The 26,573-nt window shown below is 40.1% G+C and overlaps 1 protein-coding gene across 14 annotated transcripts in view; it reads left to right on the top strand.

Moving 5' to 3' along the window:
* ABI1 (abl interactor 1) overlaps nt 1–26,573 on the top strand; it is a 77,999-nt gene that overhangs the window by 884 nt on the left and 50,542 nt on the right. For all 14 annotated transcript variants that reach the window (XM_008639245.2, XM_008639250.2, XM_008639251.2 and 11 more), the window contains exon 2: nt 21,783–21,950. In XM_008639245.2, coding sequence (XP_008637467.1) covers nt 21,783–21,950 — 168 coding nt within the window. The remainder of the gene's footprint in view (nt 1–21,782; nt 21,951–26,573) is intronic.

Here is a 26,573-nt window from a genome sequence, read left to right as displayed (position 1 = left end):
GGCGGGAGCGGCGTGCGGGGGCAGGAGGCTGCCCGTGGGCTGGCTCCGCCGTGAGCGTGAGGCGGTGTTTCAAAATGGCAATCTGTGCCTCTCGCAGCTTGCCCGGCTCTAACACCCTACAACAGTGACTGCAGACCGGGTCTCTCATGCTGGAAGAGGCTCCATTGGTTGTAACGTCTCTCCACCGGTCGGTGTGGATTTTTTTTCTCTCCCATAGATTGCCAGTGCTTCTTGGCCTTGCTTTAAATCTATTTTTGTGAAGCTACTTTAAGCACAATTTACTATTATTATTTTTTTAGGATTTACATCACATGACTCTCTAAGTCTGCTTATTTAGTCATAGTGGTCTGGATGCAGAACCATCCAGAGATGCTGAAATTCAGCATTTTTTTTCTGTAAAAAATTTGAAGGGGAAAGGTAAATGAACTTTACTTGCTAGATAGCTGTTCACTAGAGTGAACTTGTTGAATCTAATACTAGGTCACCTGTGATGAGTATCTGATACAGGTTACTTAAGTCTCTGGTATCCATCATTGCTGGTAAGCTATCTTACTGTTTTTAGTAATGGAGCAGCAAATATGGAAACACATCTTGAATAATATGAAGTGATTTTTTTTTCATGAGATATTTGAATTAAAACTGCTCTAACAAGCCATATTTTGAAGTTTTGGTTTTTTTGTGGTATGTGAGGTAGTATGAGTTAATGTCTATTTATGCTTCCGAGTTGTTTGCTCCACCCAAAGAAAGCTGCTGATATAAACGCTTCTAAGAGGCGAGGTTCATTTGGTTTTACTCATGGGAAATATGACAAATACATGAGTATGGTAATTGCAGTACAAGTTTTGACGTGTCTCCTGCTCCTGACTTTTCTCTATGTCAGAAAGGTACAGAGAATCTTCAGTTACAACATCATTTTCTTCAGAGTCATAAAACTTGTCTTTTCTTACTTCAATCAAACAAACCAAATAAATGCAACACTTGAGTAAATTCCCATCTGGTCATCTGGCTTTTCCCTTTCCTTTTTTTTTTTTTTTTTAAATTTGGTAGCTCATTTTCACCTCAAGTATCAAGGTCAGCTGGATGTGGGATTGGTGGGGTCTGTTTTATCTGTGTACAGCTGTGTTTACCTCTTTTGAAAGGAAGCTGAAATTCCAAAATTCCTAATGCAGTCTTGCACAATAGTTTTGGAAAATGTATATACCTCACTTGTATTTTGCATGTGTTGTACATTTGCTCAGTAAAAATGGTAAATGTATTGATACAACTGTATTTTTTAAAATGTTTGATGGAGGTGGTTTTTTTTAATCAGTGCTGGATGCAAAGCCATCTGCTGTCCAGTTGGACTACTGAACAGATTATACTGCCAGTGCCTGTGGTGGGGCCACTGCCGGATTAGGCAATATCACACAGGGCACTGGGTTATGAGATTTGGGGGTATGAGTATTGTGGGGTGGGAAGGGAGACAAGGAAAGGAAGAGGCTTAACAAACGTACAATACAAAAATCTATGTGTTTAATGTAATTGAGAATTTTATAAAAAAGGCAGACCAGAACAGGAAACCTGGCCATGAAGTGAATGTTGAAATACTTCACAAGTAGCTATGTATTGTAACTTATCTGGTAGCATGTAGCTGGCTTAGTTCAGCTGCTTTGAATTTGGAGGGATTTCTTTTTTTTCAGTGGAAAAAGCTTAAGTGCTCCATAGTGGTAAAAATTACTGTGTTTCCCACTCTGAGTTGTGCCATTGAGATGGAATAGGTTTGTCAGACTATTCTGAGTGCTGGCACTAACAATTTATAGTGATTGTAATAGCAGACAAAATCATGTTCTCAGTGTTATGGTTTATGTTCTTTGCTGACTTAAGCAGGACAGTAATTTCCCACCCCTAATATTGCTGTATTCAAGCTATATATGTATTTTGTATTTGAAAATATGGGAATTTTGTTTTGTCTCTTGTACTTAAGATGAGAATAATTCCGGTGAAATTTCAGTCATGCTGATTTTTTGAGGAAAACTTGTCTTCAATGTCTTTAGGGATTCCTCAAAAAGAAAAGTGACATGGGGGGGGAAAAAAGCTCGCCTGGCTGGAGCTTGGCTCCCTGACGGTGAGTGTAGCTGTATGGATAGTAAGTATCCTTTTACTGAAGCATTTAGGAAAGATGACGGCAGTCACTAAACTCAAGTTAAAAATTGCTGTTCTTAGAAAAGCAGGAAACAGTTTCTTGCTAAGGCACATTGTAACTATATCAGAATGCCGGCTGGTAACACAGTTTGCCCTCCAGATCATGTGTATTCGGGTTATCTAGAAAGTTTATTTGTGAGGAGGGGAAAAGAGTTCGGGAGAAGCAGAGCAAATGAGCTTCTAAGGAGGACCTGCAGTGGCAAAAGGAAAGTACAGTATGGTGGCAATCTTGGGAGGATGGGAGAGAAAGAGAGACAGGAAAAAGGAAAGAAAATCAAGTGTAGAAGTAGTAACTGAAGTACATACATAGTGATGTTTTGGTGGTGATTTTGGCTTTGAATAGAAGGAAAAGGGCATTATAAGTACATTAGTGTATTTAATCTCCACAAGATTTAAAATCTGTGATTTTTCTGGTTGGAAGCTTCAGTAACAAGCAGGTAGAAAATTAGACTCCTGTTTTAGATCAGAGGCTTAAACTCTGAACAGTCTTATGAGCAGGTTTCGAACCTTAGATCTTTAAGGAATATTTTTGCCTTCTGAAGTAAATTTTCTTATATATAGATGTATTAATTTTTAAAATATATTTTCAAAATGTAAGTTCCCATAGTTTACATCTTCCCCAATTCCTTTTGCCTGCAGGTATATTCTGGGACTAGTCCCTTTTGGCGTGCTTGTAACGCAAAGGTTAACTGACAATCTGTAGCATAAAGCTGAAGATGCTAGTGAGGAGTTTCATCAGTATCCTAGACAGTAAGAACTTAATCAGTATTACTTAATATGGAAATAACAGAGTTAAAGCATTTACAGTTCTAGTTATGATTCTTCAGCTGAAAAATACTAACTTCCATAGAGATTCTCTAGTAATTTTTCTGGCTGTGTTATTTTCATGTTTTAAGGGACCTACAATAACTAGCTTATGAAGCATTAGAATGACACAGGAAATCAGCTTCTGCAGTGTTACTGCACTGATTACTTCCTTTTGAACAACTTCAGTTGACTGGTATATCCCAGAGAGGCCTCTCTGTGCTGTAAAATGCTGCTTTTAACTCTTCTACTGTCTAAATCAAGTGTTCCTTATAGCCTTGTTTATGCACATGCAGATACATAGTTTTTGTCAGTCTCAAGCTTCTAGACCACTTGTGAAGATCCCTTTGTAATTTTTGTTTTTAAGCCCAAATATAATTTTAATATGATTGTGCGAATCTCTAAACAAATAGCTTGCACTCCTTGTGTAAGTTCTCATCTTGATGGTCTCAAGTGGGTAGATTTAGCAGCCTTAGAAAAATAAATTGAGAGACCTTTTAAGGAAGTAAGTGCTGTGTTGCCTAAATGTGTGTTTTTCTGTCATGTTACTTCCTTCTGTAGCTTCTGACTGGTATGTGGAAACTGAACGGTGAATTAACAAGCTATTCTGGGTAAAACAGACAAACTGAAATCTGTCCATGCTTTTAACTGCTATTGCAAAAAAATGAAAGTATCTTTCCAGCTGGTAGAAAAGTAAATGTGCAGCATTGAGCAGAAGTGTTGCATGCAATAAGTTTCATAAATATTTGTGTTATCTTCCAAGATATGCAGAGGAATTCTTTTTATTTGATAAGTTGGATGTTCTACACTTCCTATACAGTAGATATTTCCTTTCCAACACAAATGAACCTTTTTTGGTGGCTTTTCTTTAAACGTTGGTAACTGGTTAGACATTTGATTTCATTGCCTCACACATGGAAAGTGGCTTAACTTAGTTCAGTACAAAGAAGTTCACTCAGAATGCCTAATTCAGGGAATGAGCTGCTCTAAAAGGATAAACTTCTTAAATTGTCACCAATACAAAATCTTTATGTGCTGTGAGAACTTGCATGCTTTTATATTCATAGGTTAATTAGGTTGTATTGAGAGTAAATACAGTAATTTTTTTCTTCCCCATGTTTAATTGCTATATTTGGAACATTTAACGAGAAAAACCCCACAAATTAAGTTCACTTTCTGTAACAGCAAATATAGTTCAGAATTAGAGAGCAATGAGGTAAAATACCAATGTATCATCTATTATGCTTTGTAGGTTTAAATAATATTCTTTAAAAAAAGGTGTTGCATCATACTTTTAAATAATATTTTTAAGGTAGTTTAAGTAGTATAAAAGGTACTGACTGTTCTGTGTGCAGTTTTGGTTTGTTTTTTTTTTTTTTAATAATAATATAGGTACAGGTTGGTGGGTTAGGCTCGTAGCTCTTCTGTGCCTTGTATAGGTCTTCTATGCCCATGCAAGTGTCTTTGTATTTTGGAAAATAAAGCTTTAGCTCATAGGCAGCAAGAAGACTGTAGCCCAACTTCACTAAATCAAGCAAGTGATTACCCTGAGTTTAAAGAAAACTGATCCTAGAGTGTTGTATGTCTGGTTTGTATGTCTAGAGGAGGTAGATGATAAGAGATGAGCTTTTCCAAATTTGAAATGTGTCCATTAATTTTGGTATATTTGGTTTAAGAAGCCAGCAAGATGTTGGCTGCTATTCCCACTGCATTTCATTGGTATTTCAGCAGATCATTGTGTCAGCACTGTGCTACCTTAATCAGGCAGAGTAAAGGGGATTGGGATAAGCTTTTACAGGTGTGTTTTGTTTCTTCCCCAAGGGAAGCACTCTCCACTCCCTTCTGTTTGTGCATTGTTGGAAGGAAGAAGCTTGCAGGTTGTCTGTGGTCAGTGTATGCCAAGTGTGATTCTTGCTCCCTGTGCTGCTCTTGCTGTGCACAGTCCTGTGGAGTTGTTGGAAGGAAGAAAGAAGAGTGAATAAGCGGGGCAACAATCTAATACTTCCCTCTGGTTCTTTGGGAGGTTGTTACAGTAAGTAGCTCTTACAGTGAAGAGAAAATAGATGGGAAGGTCTCATAAAGTGGAGAATGAAGGCAGTTGTAATGAAGGTGAGAGTATAGGAGCAGGCTGAGTACAAGTAGGAAGTGTACCTCTGAGGGCAAAGTTCCTGTTAGTATCTAATCTAAGTTTAACAGAAAAAAACCCCCTGAACTCTGAAACAAAAGAACTGATGCAACTTCCCGGTATCTTTGTTTAGCATTTTGAACTGTATTCATTTTAGAAAAGCATAAGTGAAGGCATGGAATTTATAACTGGCTCAGGGAAGGTCATATAGGGACATATTGTCAGATTTGGAAACAGAACCTGATTGTGTGGACTTCCAGTGCTGTTCACAAGGATTCCCCCTGCCACCCCACCCCTTTCCAGACTGCCTCTGTTATACTGCAGCACTGTAAAAAGGGGGTGTCCACAGAAATGCAGAGACAGTATGCACAGAGGCAATGTAATGACTCTTTTGGGAAAATATGCACCTGAAACCATCATTGAACTCATTAGCAGCAGTCACTTTTTAAGAATTTTGTGTATTGCCTCCCATAAGGAGCTTGAGATTCTAATTTTTTGCTTTGTGAACTTCTGGAGTTGCATAATGCTCACAGTACTGTTTGTCTGCATGTTGGTGGGTCTTGGCAGAGGCACGAGAAGATGCCGCTCTATTTCTCGTTAGTGAAAGCAGTCTGTGTTTGACATTTCTGGTGACCGAAATCTTGCTCAGCTACAGAACAGTGCAGTGGCAACTGTGTGGTCAAAGTGTCAGTCCTGGCGTAGCAAGACAGTCTTGAGGGATAAGGGGGTATCTTGCTCTCTCTGCCTGCATTCAGTCCTTATTTAGTGACTTGGAGTCTAAAGGAGCATAGCGTGGTTTTTATTGTTCCATGGTAGGAAATCACTTGTGGGACACCGATTACTCAGTGTCCAGGCTTGTTCATAATCACCTGAGCATTCTTGCTCTTTTTAGCATCTGTGTTTCCTAGAGTGGTCTTCCTTTGATGCTATTCCTTCCACCCCTTCCCAAATCTGAGTGCTGGTGACAGAAGCGGGTGGGCTTGGTCAGAGGGATCCTCCCTTCCCTCCACCCCTAAGTAAAGGGAAGTAACTGCTGAATTTGAAATAGTAGATAATGTGCCTTGGTGTGGTTCCTCCCTTTTCCTGACCTTGCTGGTGAGGCAGCTGCTGCAGAGACTTGATGTCTCCTGTGGGTTGCAGAAACAGGCCTTTGCAGCTCAAAACTTGCACAGAGCCCTTGAGAGCCAAGACCAGGGTGCTATGGAGAATAGGTCGCAGTGTGCTCCTGAACACAGCTCTGAGCAAGATGGTACTTCAGGTGCCTTTCCTCCTGCACCTCCAGCCTGTCAGCATGTCCTGACTGTGCTGGAGGGGCCCAGTCAAGTGTTTCATCAGCTGAGTGCCAGGTATTGAAATAGAAAATACAGCATTTCTAACAGGTGGGCTCTTTGAGGAATCAATTTTCTGTGCAGCAGATGAAAGCAGAACTCTAAACTCTTCCTCCTGATTTTAGAGGGAATGCATTATTTTCCTTGGGTTAATTAATAAGAGCGTAGATGCCACCTTTGCTTGAGACTGTGCAAATAGTGTTGCTCATTACTTATGCAAGCCCTTAATGCTGTTAACAGGAGCCATGCATGCTTTGCAGAGCATATATTTGTTACTATGATGCTGTTACTGTGGAAGAAAAGGAGGGATGGGGAATCCTGCATGAGACTTTCAACTTGGAATGAAACATGAGTATAGCATTTTCTGGTACCACTTGTAAAATTCAGCAGTTTGTATTAACGTGAGTTGGAATTGGTAGGTAACCTGCTGGCCGAGCTAAAGAAGCAGATTAGTTTAACTCTGAAAAAGATTGACTACTTTGACTACTACAAGGGGACTTTATTTTTAATAATAGTCTTGTCAAAGGTTCCAGATCAAATATGTTTACTAAGTGCTGGGGTTTCGCAAACTGAAAAAGTATCTGAAAATCAAAACTTCCCTTGGTTTGAGCCTCCCCTGTGATAAGGTCTCTTCATAACCTCCACAGATGTGTGCCATACTGTTTCTTCTGACATTGTGGAACATTCTGAAAGAACAACAAAAGTTTTCTCTTCTGCAATGAGATTGCATCTTTCTTGTGTTTATGTTAAGATAGCAGATTATATTTGTGATAATGTCATCCCTCCCTTTCTGAGCCCAAAACAATCAATTCTGTATACTCTTTATACAGCAGAAGTTAAAGTGCAAGCATGCTACTCCATGTACAAGGAAGCTCTGATACTGTAGTGATGTCCAGTTAAAGAACTCATGGGAAAGAGACTCTGCATCACTGTCCTAACTTTATTGTATCCTCAAAGACAAATAGGAATAAAATGTGGTACTGTTCCTGCTTTTGTTAAGAAAGCAGGAAAACCTCTCAGAACTTGCATAGAGGAGTCTTACTAAAACAAATGTTGGTTTGACATCCTTAGAGTTGAATGTAGTGTACTTACAAATAGTTCCAAGAAAAAAAAAGTTTGTTTACTACTTGAAGCATAACAATTCTTGGAAAGGAATTGAAGTGTAGACTCTGCTGGCTACTTTCACGCCAGTGTTTCACATAATACTTTTTCTAAGCTATATTTTATCAGGCAAGTGTGGGGTTTTTCTGTTGGCTTTTTTTTTTCCCCCCACAGATAATCTTTTACCAGATACATACCCTTTACTGCCTTGCAACTTACATTATGCAGCTATTTTTCACGATGCCTTTCCGACAAACCGTTTCTACTAGCATGGGTTTTGTAATTTGAAACCTGCAGCTACTGAAGACATTTACGCACATTTCTTTTTTAGATTATCTTTATTGGCACAGAGTTGAGACTAAAGCCTTGTCTATGCAGTAGTCTGTAAGTACCTGGGGAAGCCATGATGAGCAGGCTACAGAGGAAATGGAATGCAGCTGGGAAGACAATGTAAAATGGGACTGATGTGATTCTCCCTGTTAGTAAAATTCTTAGGAGGCCTCTCATATTTGTATGCAGTCAGGCCTTTTCTTTATAAGAAACCTGTCTTCTTCAGGAAGCTGGTCCTTTTGTTACTCTTTTGAGACTAAGGAGTAAAATGGGCTTAATGAAACTATTCTGCTTGGAGGGCTTTGGTTCTCTTAACAGTGAAGGAAAGTGAATGTGTCAGGAATGGTGTTCTCTTAACATGCATGTGTCCACAAAGCAGAGCTGGACCTGATCCTTAAAGGTTTTTATAAAGTATGATTGTAGCCTCCAGGGTTTTCACTGAGAAGCTTAATGGCAGGTGGCTTGGATGATGCTTCAGTGAAGGTCCAGAGGGTGTCAGACTAACAAGTAGAGATATGGTGGGTCAATGCACTTACGTTGGCAAGATCTTTGAGACCTGGCTGGGGATTGTTCAGCTTTTTATTTGCTGTCTGACTTGCAGGATTTCTAAATCCCTGGGAGGAGTTGTTGTTTCTATGATGCAGATTCCTGGCTTTAGCTGCATTAGATAAAATATGCGTCTGGTTTGGAAGTGCTTCGCTCTACAAGGGCTCTCTTCAAATACCGTGGGTGTTTCCTGCTGCAACACACCATATGTTCTCCCAGCACTGAAATGATCTGGTTGCCGCAGTAGTCCTGGAATTTATCTTAAATTGCAACAGATTTTGAATCTAATTTCTAAGGTATATTTAACTTGGAGAAATTGTTGTTGCCACAGATGTGTTTGAAGCTTGGGCTCATACAATGCAGCTTACTTTGTAAGAAATCTTGTATCTCTTCAGTAGTGGCTGTCATTTCTGAATGTGTATTTCATTCCTCTTTATCAGTCTGTCCTTTAACCAGTGAAGAATGATAACAGCCAATGGAAAGCTTTCTAGCACATATTCCCTCCTTGAAAACCTACTGTCTATGAACAAGAACTGTAAAATCAGCTCTTCTCAGTACTCTGCAGTGAATGAATATTGACTATTCAGAGGCTGAGGGAGGTATTTCTGTAATTATGAGAGAAGCTTGTTTACTGGGGATAGAAGCCAAGTATGCAGGGATATGGTACCTATTGATTTCTGCTTCTCTGCTGGAGAGAGAAGTTGCTGGTTTTGGTCCTGAATTTCATATGTGTGGAGTATTTAAATGTGTTCCTTGGGCATGCAAGGAACTCTAAGAGATTATACTTTATCTACTATGTTGAATAACTTTCTGCCTTGCTGACAGAAATTGGGAATGGTTTGAAGGATGACTGAAAAGCAATTTGAGGGTCTTGAGAAACTTCCAAGTTCCTGATGTGGGTAAGAACACAGGAAGAATGGGGAAGAGTGTAACCTTCCTTCATTGTGTTCAGCCACTCTCTCTGGCTAACTGTGGTGCTGAGGACAATATGAAAAGCAAATACTGTTACTGTTTGTCTCCTGCCTACAGCAGAGAAGTAGCTTTACTGTTTTCCCAGGTTGCTGTAAGGGGTTACTGCAGCAGCAGTGGGAGTGGGGGAGTATGAACTGGAACAGGTACTTACTGGCTGCATAACATCCCACGAGGCCTGGGGGAATGAATGTGGGGAATACTGTGAGTCATACTTGTCAGTCTCATAAAGCAGGAGGCTTTTTAAAATTGGCCTTGGAGGGGAAGAGGTGTTTAATGGAGCAGTTGTGCAGGAGTTATGCAAATAGAGAACATAAATAATGAGCAAAGGCACTCATTTAAGCTTCTTGCCTCCTCAGAAAATGACTAAATGCAAACAACCACTATGAAAGTTAAGAAAAATGCATCATCATTTAAGTATAATGGGTGCAAAAATGTGGCCATCCATGACAATAAGACAATTCTCCTTTTGTGAACAGAAAAATTAATTTTTGTAATTGTTGAATAGAAAACATGTTTGCTGTCGATCTGTTTGGTTTTTTGCTTTCCAGTTTCCTTTGGAGAGCAACAAGGCAGAAAGCTGAAAAGCAGTTCCCTAACCCAAGAGCTGGTGAGGAGGGGAGGTGGTAAAAAGACCAGTCTCCAGTTTTGCTTTGGACATATCTTCAGTGTTTAGGCTGGTTTTGTATAAAAAGCTTTTCTTTTCTGTCCCCCTATTCATGCAGGATTTCATTTACATGTAAATACTGTGTATTCTTTGGTAAAACCAAGAGCATGTTTTTAGAGTATAGCTGCTGCTTTTTTTTTTTTTCCCCCCTCTTCTCTACTGACACAGCCACTTCTTGCTGTTTTAAATTAGTTTTGAACAGAGCTTATGAAATGTAATTGTTCCAGTCCTGGGCTTGCTTGCAGATGCTCACATCATAGTGAAGCTCTTATCTCTGATAGTAAGCCTTACCAGCAGACTTAATGGGCATAAAATTTTCTTGGAGTACTACTTCTGCCTCTTGCAGTGTGGGGAGGCCATCCCAAGCTTTGAAGCAGTTGGAAATGACAGATCCACTGTCCCACATGCTGCTCCACTGTTATACGTGTCCTCCTGTGGCCTGCCCTGTATTTTAGCCCAGCTTCCTCCTGGGTGTACAGACGCAGAGGTAGTGGCAGTGTGGGTGTGGGTGGATACACAACTGTGGTGATGTGTTCCTGTTGTGAGGGGACTGTTTCTCTGAATACAGCTCCTCTGTGGCTGTAATAAGGCCACTCAAGCTGATTACAGATGAGATAGCAAGGTGTCCTGATGGCCCTATGACAAGTGCTGCAATAGAATAGTTCAGGTTTTGTTTTACTGCTGGAGGAGGGAGACAGGGGATATGACTGTTCTTATGCATCTGATTGTATGGAAGTGCAGCTCTGCTGTAATCTGTATGACTCTTTGCACGCCCTGCATATGCCTAAATCTGCCCCCTACATTGTACATGAAGGGGAAGCAGTCTTGAAAATCATGTGAAGGTTCGTCTTAAAAACACCAGTGCAACTTCAACACTGATTAGAAAACTGTGCTGTGCTGTAACTGTGCCTGCAAGAGACGTTGCAGCTGTATTTCTAGGGAAAGTTACTTGAACTGCTGCTGTAACACCACAGCAATTGTCTCACCAAGGACTTTGTTTAGAAAACCCAAACAAAGCAATTCTCTCACTCCTGAGCTTGATGCTATATTTCCGATTAAAGAATTTACTTGCTTTCTTCTGTTGATTTCTGTAAATTAGGTTTTACCTATTGCTGGATGTGGAGATAACTAGAACTAAAAAATATGGTAATCTGTTCTTCTGTTCACTTTTTGTTGGGGAAAGAAACAATATTATTGACTCTCCATTCTCCTGAGCCATCTGTTTTGCTCTGTTGTGTGTGGTTTTTAGAGGATAAACTTCTACTTGCTGCAACTGAAAAAACCCAATATGTAAATGAGCTTCTGCATGGAAGATTTTGGAATGTTGTTGCTAACCATAGGACAAAACTTTAACATAATAAAAATAATTATTCTAACAGAAGCTGGATGTAGTGTGCTTACAGCCACTATCGGATAAAAATTGTACAGTCCGGTCCAGGAGTGCATAAAAGTCTGAGCAATATTAGCAGCTGTTTATATGATCAGACAGAAACTAGGTTGATTTTCTCCACTTACATGCAAGTTCTTATAAAAACAATCATTCCTTGTATTGCAGTCCATTACTTTATTACCATGAGATCACTGTATAGCCTGTGTGCTGTGTGAGAGTATGCCTTGTGCTGGGAAACAATCTGCTACAAAATTGTTGGGATCCACTAGTTTCTGGCCTAAGTGCACTGCTAAGTACAGTGAGGTATGGGATGATTTTCTGCTGGACTGAGTGTATTCATCTTCAAGACACTAAATAGTCAGCAATGTAGAGATTCAAAGCATGAGAAGAGAATTTGATCCTATAATGGCCATTGTTTTCTTTGTTTTAAAAATACTGTGATGTTTGGGAACTGCCTGAACTGTAAAATCTGGGCAGCAGCTGTGTGTCTAAAGTGACTTTCTTAAACATGAGAACTCTTCCTGAATTAGGAACACGTGCAATCCAGAAATTTGCTGATTGTCCAAAGGCCAGTGTAGCTCTTGGCTCTACATTTTGTTGCCTTGAGATTCTCCCTGGAGCTGGACAGGCCTGCTAATGACTTTCTGTGCTCTATTTTCCCACTTCCCTGACTGCTTTGTTGTCGTGCAACATCTCTGACATCTCCATGGAGAGAAACCTGTTGCAGTGCAGAGTGTAGCTTTGAGCTTGCTTGGTTCTGGACCAATCCTTTAGCAGATGCTGACATTGAGTGTTTGTTTTGCACACAGAAGTTGAGGTTGCCCTGTTGTAGGGGTTCAGAGCAATAGAATACCAGGTTGGAAGGGGGCCTTAAGAATCATCTGGTCCAACTTTTCTTGGGCAAAAGAAAGCATCATCTACACAAGATGCCCCAGCACCCTGTCCAGTTGAATGTTAAAGGTGTCCAGTGTTGGGGATTCCACCAATTCCCTGACGAAATTATTCCAATGACTGACTGCTTGCTCTCATTGTGAAAAATTTTCCTACTGTGTCTAACCAGAATCTCCCCAGGAGTAACTTGTAAAAAGGGAGATTCCATCTTTTTTGTAGCCATCCTTTGAATACTGGAATGTCTTTGATAATAATCTGTCATACCAGGACATGCTGAGATGAGACTGTAATTTGATCCTTTATGCTAAATCCTGTTGTTTTAACCTTGCTTGCTCAATGCTATCTGGTATGATTCTAGGCCTGCGTAGAAGGTAGGGAGGATTAGAGAGTGAGAATCTGGAAAGAAAAAGGTAGTATTTGAAGCTTACCTATGAAGATCATAAAATTTTAGCATGTTCCTTGTGTTTATATATAGATTTGTTGTATTCTGGGTTTAGACCTTCAGTTTAATTTGTCAAAACGGAAATAAAAGACTTCATGTCAGCAGTCACCAGTCCTTGAGAGTAAACTGAAGAGGTGAACAAAATCCATAGGAGGAAACCTTGTTGTGGACAATGAAGCTTTTTCACAAGGTGTGAACTGAAAAGCTTTTCCCCAAAGCAGATTACTCTGAGCTGTCTTGATTCGAAGGCTTGCATAACATGAAAGTCTATCCAGTTCTGATTTTTCTCTCTATTTAGAGAAACTTGAGTTTGGTTCTGTGTTGGTTCTATGTTGCTGCCGTTACATTACAAAGAGGATATTAATGTAACTAATAAATGCTGAAGTGTCTCCTTCTTATTCTCACTAGAAAAAAAGAGTGAAAAATAAGTCTCTGACTTACCAAGGAGCATGTCTTGCTAGATGAGCTAAAATTTGTGGGTGGGTGCCATCACTTAGGAAAGTAAACAGAAAGCCATTTTAATTTCAAGCTCTATTACAAGAACAAAAGATCAATGTTTGAGAGCCATTCTATTTGTTTGTCTGTGCACTGTAAGTTCTCTAATTCCCTGTTATCTGCTGTCTAGTGTGCCAAAATAATCATATGCTCCAAAGCCTTGGGTAGTTTTCTTAGTGTTGAAGGAAGAAGACTGCTATGGAAGTGCCAAGGATTTCTTTTTCTGTCTGACAGTCCAAGGGTGGCCTTAGAATAACAGAATCATAAAATTATTTAGATTGGAGAAGACCTTTAAGGCCATCAAGTCCACCAGTAAACCATGTCCTAGGTGCCACATCTACACATCATTTAAGTTCCTCTAGGCATGGTGAATCCACCACTCTGCAGCTCTGGCTGATATCTCTGATGTCAGAGCCTGTTTTATGTCAGCTCTGAAGAAAATTGTGTTTGATGTCATATGGCAAATCACAGACACTGCAAGAAAGTTCAAGGTGTAGTTTTGAAGCAACTGTATATGCTACTATTGGGCTGTGCTTTACAGGAACAGAATATGTGGTTTCTGTACTGAAGCTTATGTTGTCTAAATCATGTAAAACACACAGTATAAGACTTGGACCAAATTTCTTACCCTTGCTGTGTGTGCAGTCTTGAAGCCTTGCTAATTGAGTGTACAAGGGTTGTGTGAAAATGACACATGGGCATGTCTGCTTCTGTCACTTGAGTTCAGTGTGGCATGCCATTATGCTTGTATAGACAGACTGTGACAACTGACAGCAACAATGTATTGTGCCAACATATTTACTAAGACATCTCTTTGATTTGAGTTGGCAGAAGAACTGAAAATTACATTTTCAACAGTATTTTTATATATTATATATAAAAATATATATATAGTATATATGTATAGGTTTTTAATAAGGGTTTAGTCCAGAGCTAACATGTACCTTGTTTGTTGCATTGGGCAGAAAATGCTACTTACAGAGCAGCTGGCATGTACCTTCCCAGGCTCCATCTGTCAGAGTCTGCATTGCTTTGTAAATCACATTCCTATTGGAGATTTGTTTCTTGCTATAATGTTTGCAGCCTGGATTAAAATGGAATTCCTTAGGTTTTTTTTTTTTTGTTTTGTTTTTTAAGTTATTTATTAAGTGTGTATGTGTGTGTGTGTATATATGATATGTATATGTCCCTGAAATTTTCCATTGGAAGTAACTTCTCCCCTTAATAAAGAAGCTTTTCTTCCTCTACCTTCTGCAGAAAAAAGATGATGATTAAAAATTTGAGACTCTTCTATTTTCTGTTAGTCAACAGAATGAAAAGCAACTTTCAAGTAAAAGAAAATCAGCAGGGACACAGTGAGATTGACTAAATTGGTCTCAGCCCATAGAAATGCTAATTTGCTATCAAGGCTATTCAGGACTGGTCAAGGGAATATTATTGATGGAAATGAAGGATTTGCTTCTAGCTGATTGTCTAGCGTGTACAGGATTTGGGGGAAGGGCCTGTCTGAAACAGAGTTTGCGAATTACAGGCAGTGCTGGTTACACTGTTGTATGTGTTTGTTAAACAGTAATTTGGTATGTGTCTTGACCCTTGAGATAAAGAAGCTTACTAGTCAATGATTTTTGTCAAGATAGTGTTTCTAAAAAGAAACAGACTGAAATCTTGTTTGTGGACTGCAGTCTAGTGATGGTGGTGGGTGATCATCTCATCTTCTGGTGCCTTGAGTTAATGCCGGCTTTATTGTGCAAGGTCTTTACCTGGGGAGAAGAGATTCCAAGTTCTACCAGTTTCTCTGCGTTTTGTATAGCTGAGTTACTGCATCTTATCTGGAGAAACTCAACAGACATGGTATTATTTCATACCAGTGGGTTTTTTTGTTTTAGATGCTGGAAGGAAAGTCCCTTGAGTTGAATTGTAGATGCTAGCTTTGCCATGTTTATTGAGGATTTCTGCCTTAGTAGATGGGAAGAATTATTGTTTACTGAATGAACTTCAAAGAATTTTAATCATGCTGATTTCAGTTCTGGGGTTTCCATAGTGAGAGGGGTCTTGGGGTTTAGAACTGTTCTGAATGGTTAGGCATCCTTCCATACCATACTTGGCTTTCAAATTCCTCCATGTTCCTGGAACAATTAGTTATTTAAGTAATCGAGAGCTTTGATATTTCTATTTGACACTACTTCCCACTATGTGTAGAGAGAGGTGTGTTGAATAGTCTGTTCTATTTCTTGTTTTCACTGTCAGTGAAGGATTGACTGCCAGCTCCCTGGAGAGGCCTTGGACAGGAGGTGGACATGTTCAGTGACTGCAATATGTTGCTATTAATAGCTTGCAAGCTATGGGGTAATTAAAACCTTGAGCTTTTACTTGCACACTCACAAATTCAGAAATGGTAGAAAAGTATTACAAAATGACAAGTTATGGCAAAAATCACTTCAGTAAAACCCTTGAACATTTCTATATTGCACGTACTTTAGTACTGATCTTTGTCATGCCGAATTTTAGTTGAAATTTGCTAGTGATCTGGAATGTGTGTGGCTTTTTGGCTTTAGTTCCCCTTCATATGGAGGCTGGGCTGATCCTCTCGTTTTATCAGGCTGTACTTGGACTAAATCCCTTCCTGTTCTTTGTCCCCACATAAATTCTTGCTTTTAAATTTCCCACAGTTGTTTTTACTGATGATAATATTGACATGAACGGTGGAGCAAGTGGTTCCAGTAACAAGAGTACGGATAGTGATCTGCATATGTTGAAGAAAGACCATAGATGAAGTGTACTGGTGACCCTCTACAGCCTTGTCTGTGCTGCTATGGGAGGGTGCCTTTCGTCCTAGTATGCTGGAAGAAGGTTCAGTTTGAACTTGTGAGCTAACTCTCCTGATGGCTTACTTCACTTTCCAGTGGGGGAATTGAGGTGCTGATCAGTGTGGAACTCTGTAATTTGTAGGCAGGTAAATTCCAAGCCAATGTAGGTCTGTGGATATTGGGATGCACTCAGCACATCATCCCCTTGAAGTAAACGCGTTGCCTAGCCTAATGCATTGCAGAGAGAATTTCTTCAATGGGATTGCTGTGTGGCACAAGCACAGTAGACCTGTTGCAGGAGACAACTGACACACCTGATCAATGCTCTGTTTTTACCTGTATAGCATACGTAATGTAAGCAATCCCTTTTTGTAAATTTTGAAACCTTAGTTTCCCATGCCACTTTGGAATGTTATGTATCCCTTAATGCTATCTCTGTGATGATAGAAACCCTGAATGCTCCATTCTGGGTACCTGCTACTAATAACCACTGTCTGTGTAGATCTACTTGGATGGCTTCCAAGTAGGTAGTTGGCTCCTGAAAGTTCTTCAGAATATAGAAACTTGTGGCACTTGCTGCTGTGACTTGCCAGTGTGACTCTCTTCTTCCATTTATAACTGATACTCTGATGTAATAACCATCAGTAACAGCCAGAAAGTCTACCATGGTGCAGTGTGTTCAAAAAGCAGTCTGACAAGCTCTGGAAAATGGGTGAGGGAGAACCTGTATCTGTGGGGTACCCACTTATTTCAGTGTGTAACTCCTCAGTTATTTACAGTGATCTCAGGACATGATATTCAACATAAACTGTTTTTACCTCTGGAGCCAAAAGTCTAATCTAGTGTATATGGCATATTTAAACCTTTTAAAAACACATTACTGCAGCTTGGATGTGGAATACTTGGTCTAAGAACATGTATTGTGAGTAGTTTGGAGATGTCCAAGCCTTTTGCAATTAGCAGTCAGAAGTAACAAATAAACCCTCAAGACCAGCTTTGCATTGTTAAAAACCTTATCAGATCAGTGAAGCAGCAACTTCAGACTCATATATCTGAAGTTCCACATAGTGTTACAAGCTCTTGCTTTAGGGAGGTTTGCTCCTGTTTTCTGAGTGGGGAAACCACTTTTCAGAAATCCATTCCTTCTGCTTTGGAATGTCCCCAGCTAGTTCTCAGGCAGGTTAAAGTACTGATGTCTAGAAATCTCCAAGCCACTTCCAGAATGTACATCTTCACCATTCTATAAAAGTATTTCCTATTGACTTGAAAAATGAGATGCTGTGGGTTGTAGTTAACATAAGATAAAAATTTTACTGGGTGGTTTGATATGGATCTCTGAGCTAAAATGGCAAGACCTTAGTGACGGAAACAGGAGTTGGAAACCTCAACTGTAGTGTTTGTGTTATCAGAAAGCATGCATTCTGTAAATATCAAAGATTGACACATGATGAGATGGACAAAAGAGAACTAATGGATGTGTTGATGACTTTTGCATGGTTGCATTATGTGAATGCTGATGGACGATAGAGATTGAATTCCTGTGGCAACTGATTGTAGTAATCCTAATTTTCTCTTTAATCAATTAATGATAGGTGGAATTCTTTTTCAAAAAGACTGAAATGTAAAACTGAACAATTATCTTGTGTTTACTTGTGAAGCAAACACAAATGTACTGCAGCGTTGTATTTGTTAAAGCTGCATGAGCAGTGACAGCAAAGGCAAATAGAACTGAGTGTAAAGCTGTTCTATAGCTTGATTGTGGAGTGTGATTAAGCCCAGCAACAGAACTCCAAGCACCTGAACAGGTATTGGGCTCTGAATACTTAAGAGCTCTGTTTAACTTGCTGATTATTGGGCTGCTTTAGGGCAGTTCTCTATTAGTATATCCTGGATGAGTTTTTCTGAACTTGAATTTGCACATATTCCAACAGCTGAAGATGAAAAATGTGGAGCAACCCATGCCACATACTAAGGATGCATTTTGATTTGGTTTTGCTATGCCAGCCAGCTTTGGTGTGATCTGATGAGCTACTCTCTGACCTTTCTCAAATGGAACCAGTTGTTCTGGTGGGGAATTTATCTTACAGGGAGTTTTAAGCCCAGTGAATGGAACTGAAGTTGAGAGAGGGAGAAGAAAGGTTGGACAACAGGTACTGAGGGTGTGGACTGGTGTGTTTGCAGTAGAAGTTTGACTTCTGAAGATGATTTGCAGTGTGAGCTGATGAGATTTGTGGAGGGAGCCTGTACATGCAGTTGTGTGCTGTATGAACTGTGGAAGATGGTGGGAATTAGCTGAGAGAGAGAGATGGGAGGGCAGATGGCTTGAACAATGCACACACAATGTTGCGGGGTTGTGCCTGTGTGGGTGGCAGTTTGGAGAGGGGAAAAAAATGTGACTTGTAAAGATCAGCTGTAGAGTGATGGACAGGTTCCTCATCATTTGACCTTGACATGTCACTGAACTGAAGACTCAGTAATTAAACTTCTACTTTCTTTTTATTGTGTCAGTTGCTTGGGTGCAGAACCAGTTTTGGCTTTACTATAGTATTTATGTAAACTTTCCAAGCAAGCTTTATAATACAAGTTGCATTAGACAAAAATACATGGTATGCAGTGTGGACTGCCATGTAGTTTAAACTGTCTCTTTATGTACCCCATTAAATTATATAAGAGGTTTTCTTTTTTAATTTTTTAGTGTTAAAGCAATTATGTGAAAGCAATTTCAAACAGCAATTTTGTCATAGTAACAAGACTGTTAAAGGTGAACTGGGGCTTACAGTGGGAAACTAAAGGTGGGAGCTTACAGGAGGGAAACTTCAAAAGCTGCAATGTTCTGTAAAGAATATCCACTTTGCTACTGAAGGACATCAAATTTAGTTTCTATCAAGGACAACTGGAAAAAAACCAGTTTCTTTGAAGCTTTTAATATGAGATGGCAAAGTAATTCTGAACCGTTAGGAAAGAAGGCAGGTGGCAGTCTTTGTAATGTGTTGTCTTAAAATTGAGTAGTTAACTAGTGATTATGTATTACGTTGAATGTAAACATGTGCATTATCTTCTATGCTGCTTTCAGTTTTTGCTTAAAAAGAGATGTGAAAGTAACAGTTGAAGAACATTGGAACTCCCGGCTCCCTCCTGTTTCTGTCACACAGTTCTTGGCTTCTCCCTCTACCCTCCCGCCTTTGCTGTCTGTGAAGCTTTTAGCTTGTATCTTGTGGATGCCAGCAGTTCTCAATAAAATACTGCAAAAGACTGTATGTCAAGTTAGTTCTAATCTAAACTGTTATCTGCAAACTGAAATTGCCTGAATTATCTGCAAGGCTTGAAAATGTTCCTAATCTAGTTCTTACAGGACATGAAATGCATTCCACATCTCACCTATGTTCATTTAATCCTGCTGCCGAACTAGTAATTTGAGCAAATAACTAAAACATTTGGTGCTTAGGCAAATGAGAACAAGGCATTTAATCAATGAATCATTATAGATGAAAAGAAACTTGTTATACACTGAAGTTTTCTCATTTGACAGCACTCAGTAATGGAGTGCTGTGACTTTGTCACCTCTTAGTGTTTAGCCTAACAGTATTTAATTGAAACTTTGCAATATGAAAACTGCTTGAGTAAAGGCTACAGATCTACACCTGAGTTTATATGAAGTTACACTAATCTTGATTGCTGCTTTCTTGGTTATGTCTGGTTCAGTAAACCTTTTATTTCAGACACCACTGAAGCTGCTACCTGCATTTTTACCATTTCCCGCAGTGGCAGAAGTTTGTGTATAAATTATCAGTTGTTTTCTTTAGGCTGTAGATCAGTAGGACAGTGTTTTTGAAGACACTGCTAGTGGTGGTTTGAAGTTTAAAATGCCTCTTTGGAAAGCCAGAGTGCTTTTGGAAATGGGTTTCTTGAACCTCTAGTAGTTGTTTTGCAGGTTCTGTTTTCTAAAGAAGCAAAGTGACTTTTACTAATTTTTTCTTACAGCTACATGTGTCAATACTTTTTTTAGATGAAAGGTAGCTTTGCTTGCATTTGGAAATACTAAAAAATGGGGGTTTACGTAGTGTATCTTTAGTACATGCAATAGCTGTTCTGCCTTTTGGCAACAGATTACACTGAATCATTCTTGCTGCTTCACATTTTAGAAGCATCTGTATATGAATTCCATTTGAAGGATGGCATTAACCAAGTGTCAAGTGTCACTAATAAGTGTCAAACATGACTCGGAATGTTAGTCATGAATATGAACAAAATTCCTGGACTGGAGCAATTCACCCATGTTTAAAAAATATATAATCAAAATGTAGCATAGCATTATATGTTGCAGTATTTAGGTCATGATGAAACTTTTATAATGTATATGAACAGCTTGCCTTCTGGTTTTCCTCTTAAAAACAAGAGACAGGATTTAAAAATGAATGAGTGTATGGAAAGTGGAAAACATAGGGCTCAGTTGAATGCTAATGGAATGTCTTTGTTTCCTTGCTTTGTGCTTAACATTGTAACTCTTGCATACAATGTGTGTAGTGTTATTCAAAGAAATCAACAATAAAAATAGAAGTCTAGTTGGAAGGGGCTATTACTATGAACCTTTTCTTTTGGTTGCTGAGATCTACTGTTTATTCCACAGATACATAAAATTGGGAAGAAACTATAGTAGCACTGAGTCATTGTGTATTGCAAACTCTTCCTTATGCAGTGCATCTCTATTGCAAATGGAAGAAAAGGAAATTCTGGATAGCTGCAGTTTGCAAGTTGGGTAACAGATGAAGTACATGGCCTCCACTGCCAGCTCCTAAGGTGTGATACAGGGAGTACTTCAAAATGGGTTCTGTCTGTGTGTTTTCATGGTAGAGGTGGTGTTGGTATCTCCCATCCTGCCAGAGAGGAGGGACTTACTTGGGCCATGCAACTCAAGTAATGTAAACAGTTCCTGATCTTGGACAGTAACCTGCCCTCTGACTTGGGAACCATGCCTCAGGACAGATTGAGGACTTTACCTTAACAAGGTGTGATTTCAAGTTATCCTTTCCCTATATTTTTACCCTTCAGGGGGAAGCATATGTTCCTTTCTGATACCTCAAAATACGTGTGTCTTCTCAGTCAATGATGAACTTTCTCAGCTGTCAAGGATAATCTATTAACCTTTTGTGTGAGGAGGGGTAATTTCACAAGTACTTCTGCATACAGGAGGCCTCTGTGCATGCCGTCCTGATGCTCTACTCTCCCTTCTCGTGGTTTGTAAGAGGAGAAGCCAGCATAGCTGGAGGGTTGGCTTTGTAGATGGCATGTGGAATAGGGGACACCCCACTGTGAGAAAATATTTTTCTGTCTTGATTAGCCTGGGCTGCATGACCTCGTAAGAGATGGCAAAAGGAGCATTTCAGTGTTTGTGGGGCTTTTTGAGAAATGAGGTATTGGACAGGCTTTAGAAACTTGACTCCAACAAATCACAGTAGTGTTATTTTTCCTACTGAATGAATTGTTTCTTGGCATGTAAATTTATTATCGTTAAGTATTTTTCAAATACTTTATCTCCTCCGTCTGATTGAGAATTTTTAAAATCTTATGCAGATCAAGTACTTTGGCTGCTCAATCAGACCTTCTTGATTACAGATTCTTCCAAACACAGGTTGTATCTTTTGTTCCTGTCCTTTTCCCCCATCTTTTCATGGCCTAAAGCAGATGTCTTGTTCTTTTGCTTTACAGGCTCCAGATAAAAGGAAAGCATTAGAAGAGACCAAAGCCTACACAACTCAGTCTCTAGCCAGTGTTGCTTATCAGATCAATGCACTGGCCAACAATGTATTACAACTTCTGGACATCCAAGCGTCCCAGCTACGGAGGATGGAGTCCTCCATCAACCATATCTCTCAGGTAATCTCTTTTTTTTTAATAGAGGATTGACAGTGTTGGAGGAGGCATTATTGTGTCTCTTATTATTGAGTTGGATAGTTTGACTTCTTTATTGTGATAGAAAATGGTAAGGCTTTTTTCTTTCTAATATTTATGAAACATGCTTTGTGATTAAGGTCATGACTAAAATAAAATAGTTCCTGTATCAAGAATGCTGGAATTATGTTTGATTTAAAGCAGGGATTAATTACTAAGATTTCAAGATCTGAAGCTGCAGTTGAGGGAGGGGTAGATAGAAGGGTTTTGTTTCTGAAGGAAATGCAGTTCGAAGTGCCATATGGGAGGTGGTATTTTATTTAACACAAGCAGTGAGTTCATTTGTTTTCATAGCCTTGCAGGATATAGTTCATGTGCTGTGTGGAAGGGGAGAGGGGTTCACATGCTGCCACTACCTGTTCAAGGCAAATTCCTTCCCAGCTGAGGCAGTTGAATGAGTGAGCTGACCTGACTTGTACTGTGACTGCAGTATTATTGGAGTTGCTGCAGTGAGGACGTGGAAATAGATGGCAGCCTGTATTTCCTTGGCTGAAGCTTCACCCTGGCTGCCTGCTTCTGGGGGGGGAAGCATTGCTGCTGCTGCCTGCCTTGTACCTGATCATTGGCCTGATTGTATGCTAACTCAGCCAAAAATGTCTGTTGTGTTTCATCTGGAAGTGGCTTGTTGCATAACCAGGTGTGTGCCATATTAGTGGCAGTGAAGGCAGGGAGAGGACTCAGTTATTTCACCCTTACATTGCTGTTCTGAAATGGGCTTGAGGGGGTTATTGAAAGCCTGGTATCCACCCTGTCATGCTCTTACTGAAATTCAGTTGGATCTTCACTGGACCGTGTCCTATGTCTCTCTGAGATGTTTCTTAAACAAATAGCAGAGGATGCAACTTAAAACATTCTTCAGTGCAGCCAGTGAATTTAAAACCTTAGTTGGTCAACCAGCATCCTGTTGGTGATACACCTTAGACCAAATACTTGAAAGAAAATGCTTCTTATGGTCTCTGCTGTTTCCCTCCCCAGCCCTGCTAACCTCTTACTGTTTTTTTAGAGTTGTGGTTTCTAAACATCTTTCTGTGAAATGGCAACAACAGTGGTTTTATCGAAAGCATGTCAGCAGGGAGAAGATTCCAGCGCATATGGAAGGGCCTTCGTAGTAACAAACCTATCAAAAAGGCATGTGAGATTAACATGTGCTGAGAACTAAACAGTGTTAAAAGCTGTGTGAAGTATTTTAAAAGTACTTGCCACTGAAACAGGAAAGTAGGAGGAAACGAAATGGCTGTAGATAAGTTTTTTGTTCTGTTAAGTATTCAGAGATGCTGGGTTTATGACTATGTCTTAAGAAATGACTGGATAAAGGACTGAATCTATAGACTTTCCCAAACATTGCCCTCTTATACTGAGCACATCTTTTCTTAAATGTTTGAGAGTTGCAGTGTGTGTGTGAAGCAATTATTGTTAAATTCTCATTGGCCCACTAATATGACTAGCCATGTAAAAAGCCAGAATGTTTGATACTCGCATAAAAGGTGTTAACTGTCTGTACTATTTGCTGCTTGGATTGAAGGCACTATGCTGAAAGCTATTGGAGTCACCTGATACATGGACTGTTTGCTAAAGACCGTGAACAATCAGGGCTTTGTAAAGCTTTTGAGGAGTGTTTAGCAAGGTCACTTGCTTGTAGTTTCTGTCCTGGTTGGTCTTGCCTGAAACTAATCCTTGCTTATAAATGAACCTCTGCAGACTAATTTTGTAGAATTAAACTGGATACAGATAATGAACACATATCAGCTCAGCTATTTGCTTTGAAGTGTTTCTGCTCAAATGCTTCAATTGCCTTTCTTGAATCGGCTGTGCAATTGCTGCGATAGACTGTTTTTAAATGCTTTGGGATCTCCCGAGTGTCCTTCCCTGTGCCTTTATCAATTGTGAATGTTTTCATGTTACTAAAGCATGGGGATGAACAAATTCTCAAAATGGCATTCTTTTCCATGAAAGAAGTATTGCCTAGAAACACAGATCTGGGGCATTGCCAGTCAATTACTCGATTCTGGGTTTTGCAAAAAAGAGCAGCTATCTGTGAAATAAGGTACAATTTGATAGTTCTTCTAAGGAAGAAAATCCTGTGGCTCTTCTCTCCACAGACCGTTTCTGTTCCCATACTGTTTTTCAGTTGACTATTCATGTTCTCCAGAATGATTCTAAGCTAAATCCCTGGATAACTAAGCCTGATTAGTAGCCTCTCCATATTTTTCCTAGCTGTGTATCTTCTTCACTGGAAAAAGCACTCATTAAAAGTTAGGTGATGGACTAGTGTGTTATATTGTTACTGGAGCCTAATTTTATGAATAGAAATTGTGCTTGGTTTTGTAGGAAAAAAATTATTTGGCTTTGGTATGTTGTTGAGCACAAACACAGAGGCTTCACATGAGTAATCGCAGTGGGGTGAGGGAGCACTTTGCTGAGCACACGGAGGTAGTGAACAGCTCCGGGAATGGCTTTCACATGGCAGCCAGAACAAAAACCTGCCCAGCTGCATCTGTATTTTCTGCAGTTACAGTTGGCTTTCAGCTGTAATGTGTGGCTCTGGAGTGACCTGCCATGTGATCATTTACTAAACCCAATACAGGGGGGCTGTACACATAGAGCTCAGCTCTTTGGTTTAAATCCTTCATATTGACTTGGAGCATTGCCAAGCTGGCTTGACCTTTCCAAGCCGTTCTGATACGGCAGAGCAGAGACTTTGTCACTCTTCTGGAGAAGTTTGAAAACCCTTCTGGTATAAGGGATCCTACTTACCCCGTTAGGCAAGATTTGGGGCGGAAAAGATATTAAGTGTATACTTAGCACCAACACAAGCATCAGGACTTCACGAATGGCATTAATTTAACAAAATTAATGCCATTAAATTCTTCCTACAAGAAGGGCTGAATGCGGGATCCAGGGATCTACAAGCCTGTCGGCCTGACCTAGGTGCCAGGGAAGGTCATGGAACACATCATCTTGAGTGCTGTCATGTGACACATGAAACCAGGGGATCAAGCCTAGCCAGGATGGATTTGTGAAAGGCAAGTCCTGCTTGACCAACCTGATCCCCTTCCATGACAAGGAGACCCACTTAGTGGATGAGAGAGAGGCTGCGGATGTGTCTACCTGGACCTTAGTAAAGCCTTTGACACCATTTCCCATGGCATCTCCTGGAGAAACTGGCTGCCCATGGCTTGGACCGGTGTGCTCTTGGCTGGGTAGAAAACTGTCAAGATGGCCGGGCCCAGGGAGTGTTGGTGAATGGAATGACATCCAGCTGGTCACTGGTCACCAGTGGTGTTCCCCTGGGCTTGGTATTGGGGCCAGTCCTGTTTAGGATCTTTATCAATGATATGGATGAGGGGATTAAGGGCACCCTCAGTCAGTTTGCAGAGACAGCAAGTGGGGTGGGAGTATTGATCTGCTGGAGGGCAGGAAGGCTCTGCAGGGGGATCTGGACAGGCTAGATGGATTGGAAGAGGCCAGAGGTCTGAGGTTCAACAGGACAAAGTGCCAGGCGCTGCAGTTGGACTACAATAACCCCATGTAGCATTCCAGGCTTGGAGAAGTATCTGGAAAGCTGCCAGCAGGAAAGGACCTGGGGGTGTTGGTCAACAGAAGCTGAACCTGACCCACCATGTGCCCAGGTAGCCAGACCACCAGTGCCATCCTGGCCTGTGTCAGAAACAGTGTGGCCAGCAGGACTGGGGAAGAGATTGTCCCCCTGTAGTCAGCACTGTTTCTTGGTTTTGTAGTCAGCTCTTCCTCTCCTTTTCTTGGAAATGACACTTGGCTTAAACATGTACTTTAAGATAAATTTTTTTGCTGCTTCATTTCCACAAAGTTCAAGAGAATGAAGATGAGACAGCTAGAGATTTCTCAGAGGGGAGAGGTTGACAGGGACATCCTTGTTTACTGTGTCAAAACTGAAAACTGAAAAAACAGATCAGTTCTCATGTTTGTCAGAGACACAGCACTGGGTGTAGCAACTATTCCTTTTTTTTCCCCCTCTACATTAACAGTTTTTAAATAGCTCAGTATTTAAATCCAAGCATGAAGAAAGCAGTAGTCTCCTTTTTAAGAAATGATAATTTTCACCAGGAAACACTGCCCCCCTTAAACATTCAGTATGAAGGTTTTCTTTTGCATCTGAAGCTCTCCTCTAATGCGAAATAGGGACTATTGCAAAATAGTGTGTTCTGAAAACAACACTCTCAGCAAAGAAAAAGAGATACATGTGCATTTTTCGTTACCATTTAAAGTTATAAGCTAGCTTTTAGAACTAAAAAAAATAATTTAAAAATTCCCCAGAATTAGTTCAGAAGAATCTTGCCTGTTATCATCCATGTCTAATTAATTGCATGTGTAATTCAAGTGCCATATGCAAGCAGAAAGCCAAATGCCTTGTGTTGCTATGGCGTGGTTGTGTAGGTAAAGTCCAAGCAACAGCGCAGATATGCAGATGTCTTTCTGCAGATGTAGGCTTTCTGAATCTCACAGCTGTAGCCTGTGTTCAATCACGCATAGACAATCCCAAATATGAAGGCTTTTCCATTGGGTTAGCTA

This window comes from Corvus brachyrhynchos, unplaced genomic scaffold (assembly GCF_000691975.1).
Source record: "Corvus brachyrhynchos isolate BGI_N302 unplaced genomic scaffold, ASM69197v1 scaffold167, whole genome shotgun sequence".
NCBI lineage: Eukaryota > Metazoa > Chordata > Aves > Passeriformes > Corvidae > Corvus > Corvus brachyrhynchos.
The sequence above is the reverse complement of the archived record's forward strand: the minus strand, read 5'-3'. Positions and strand labels throughout refer to the sequence as shown.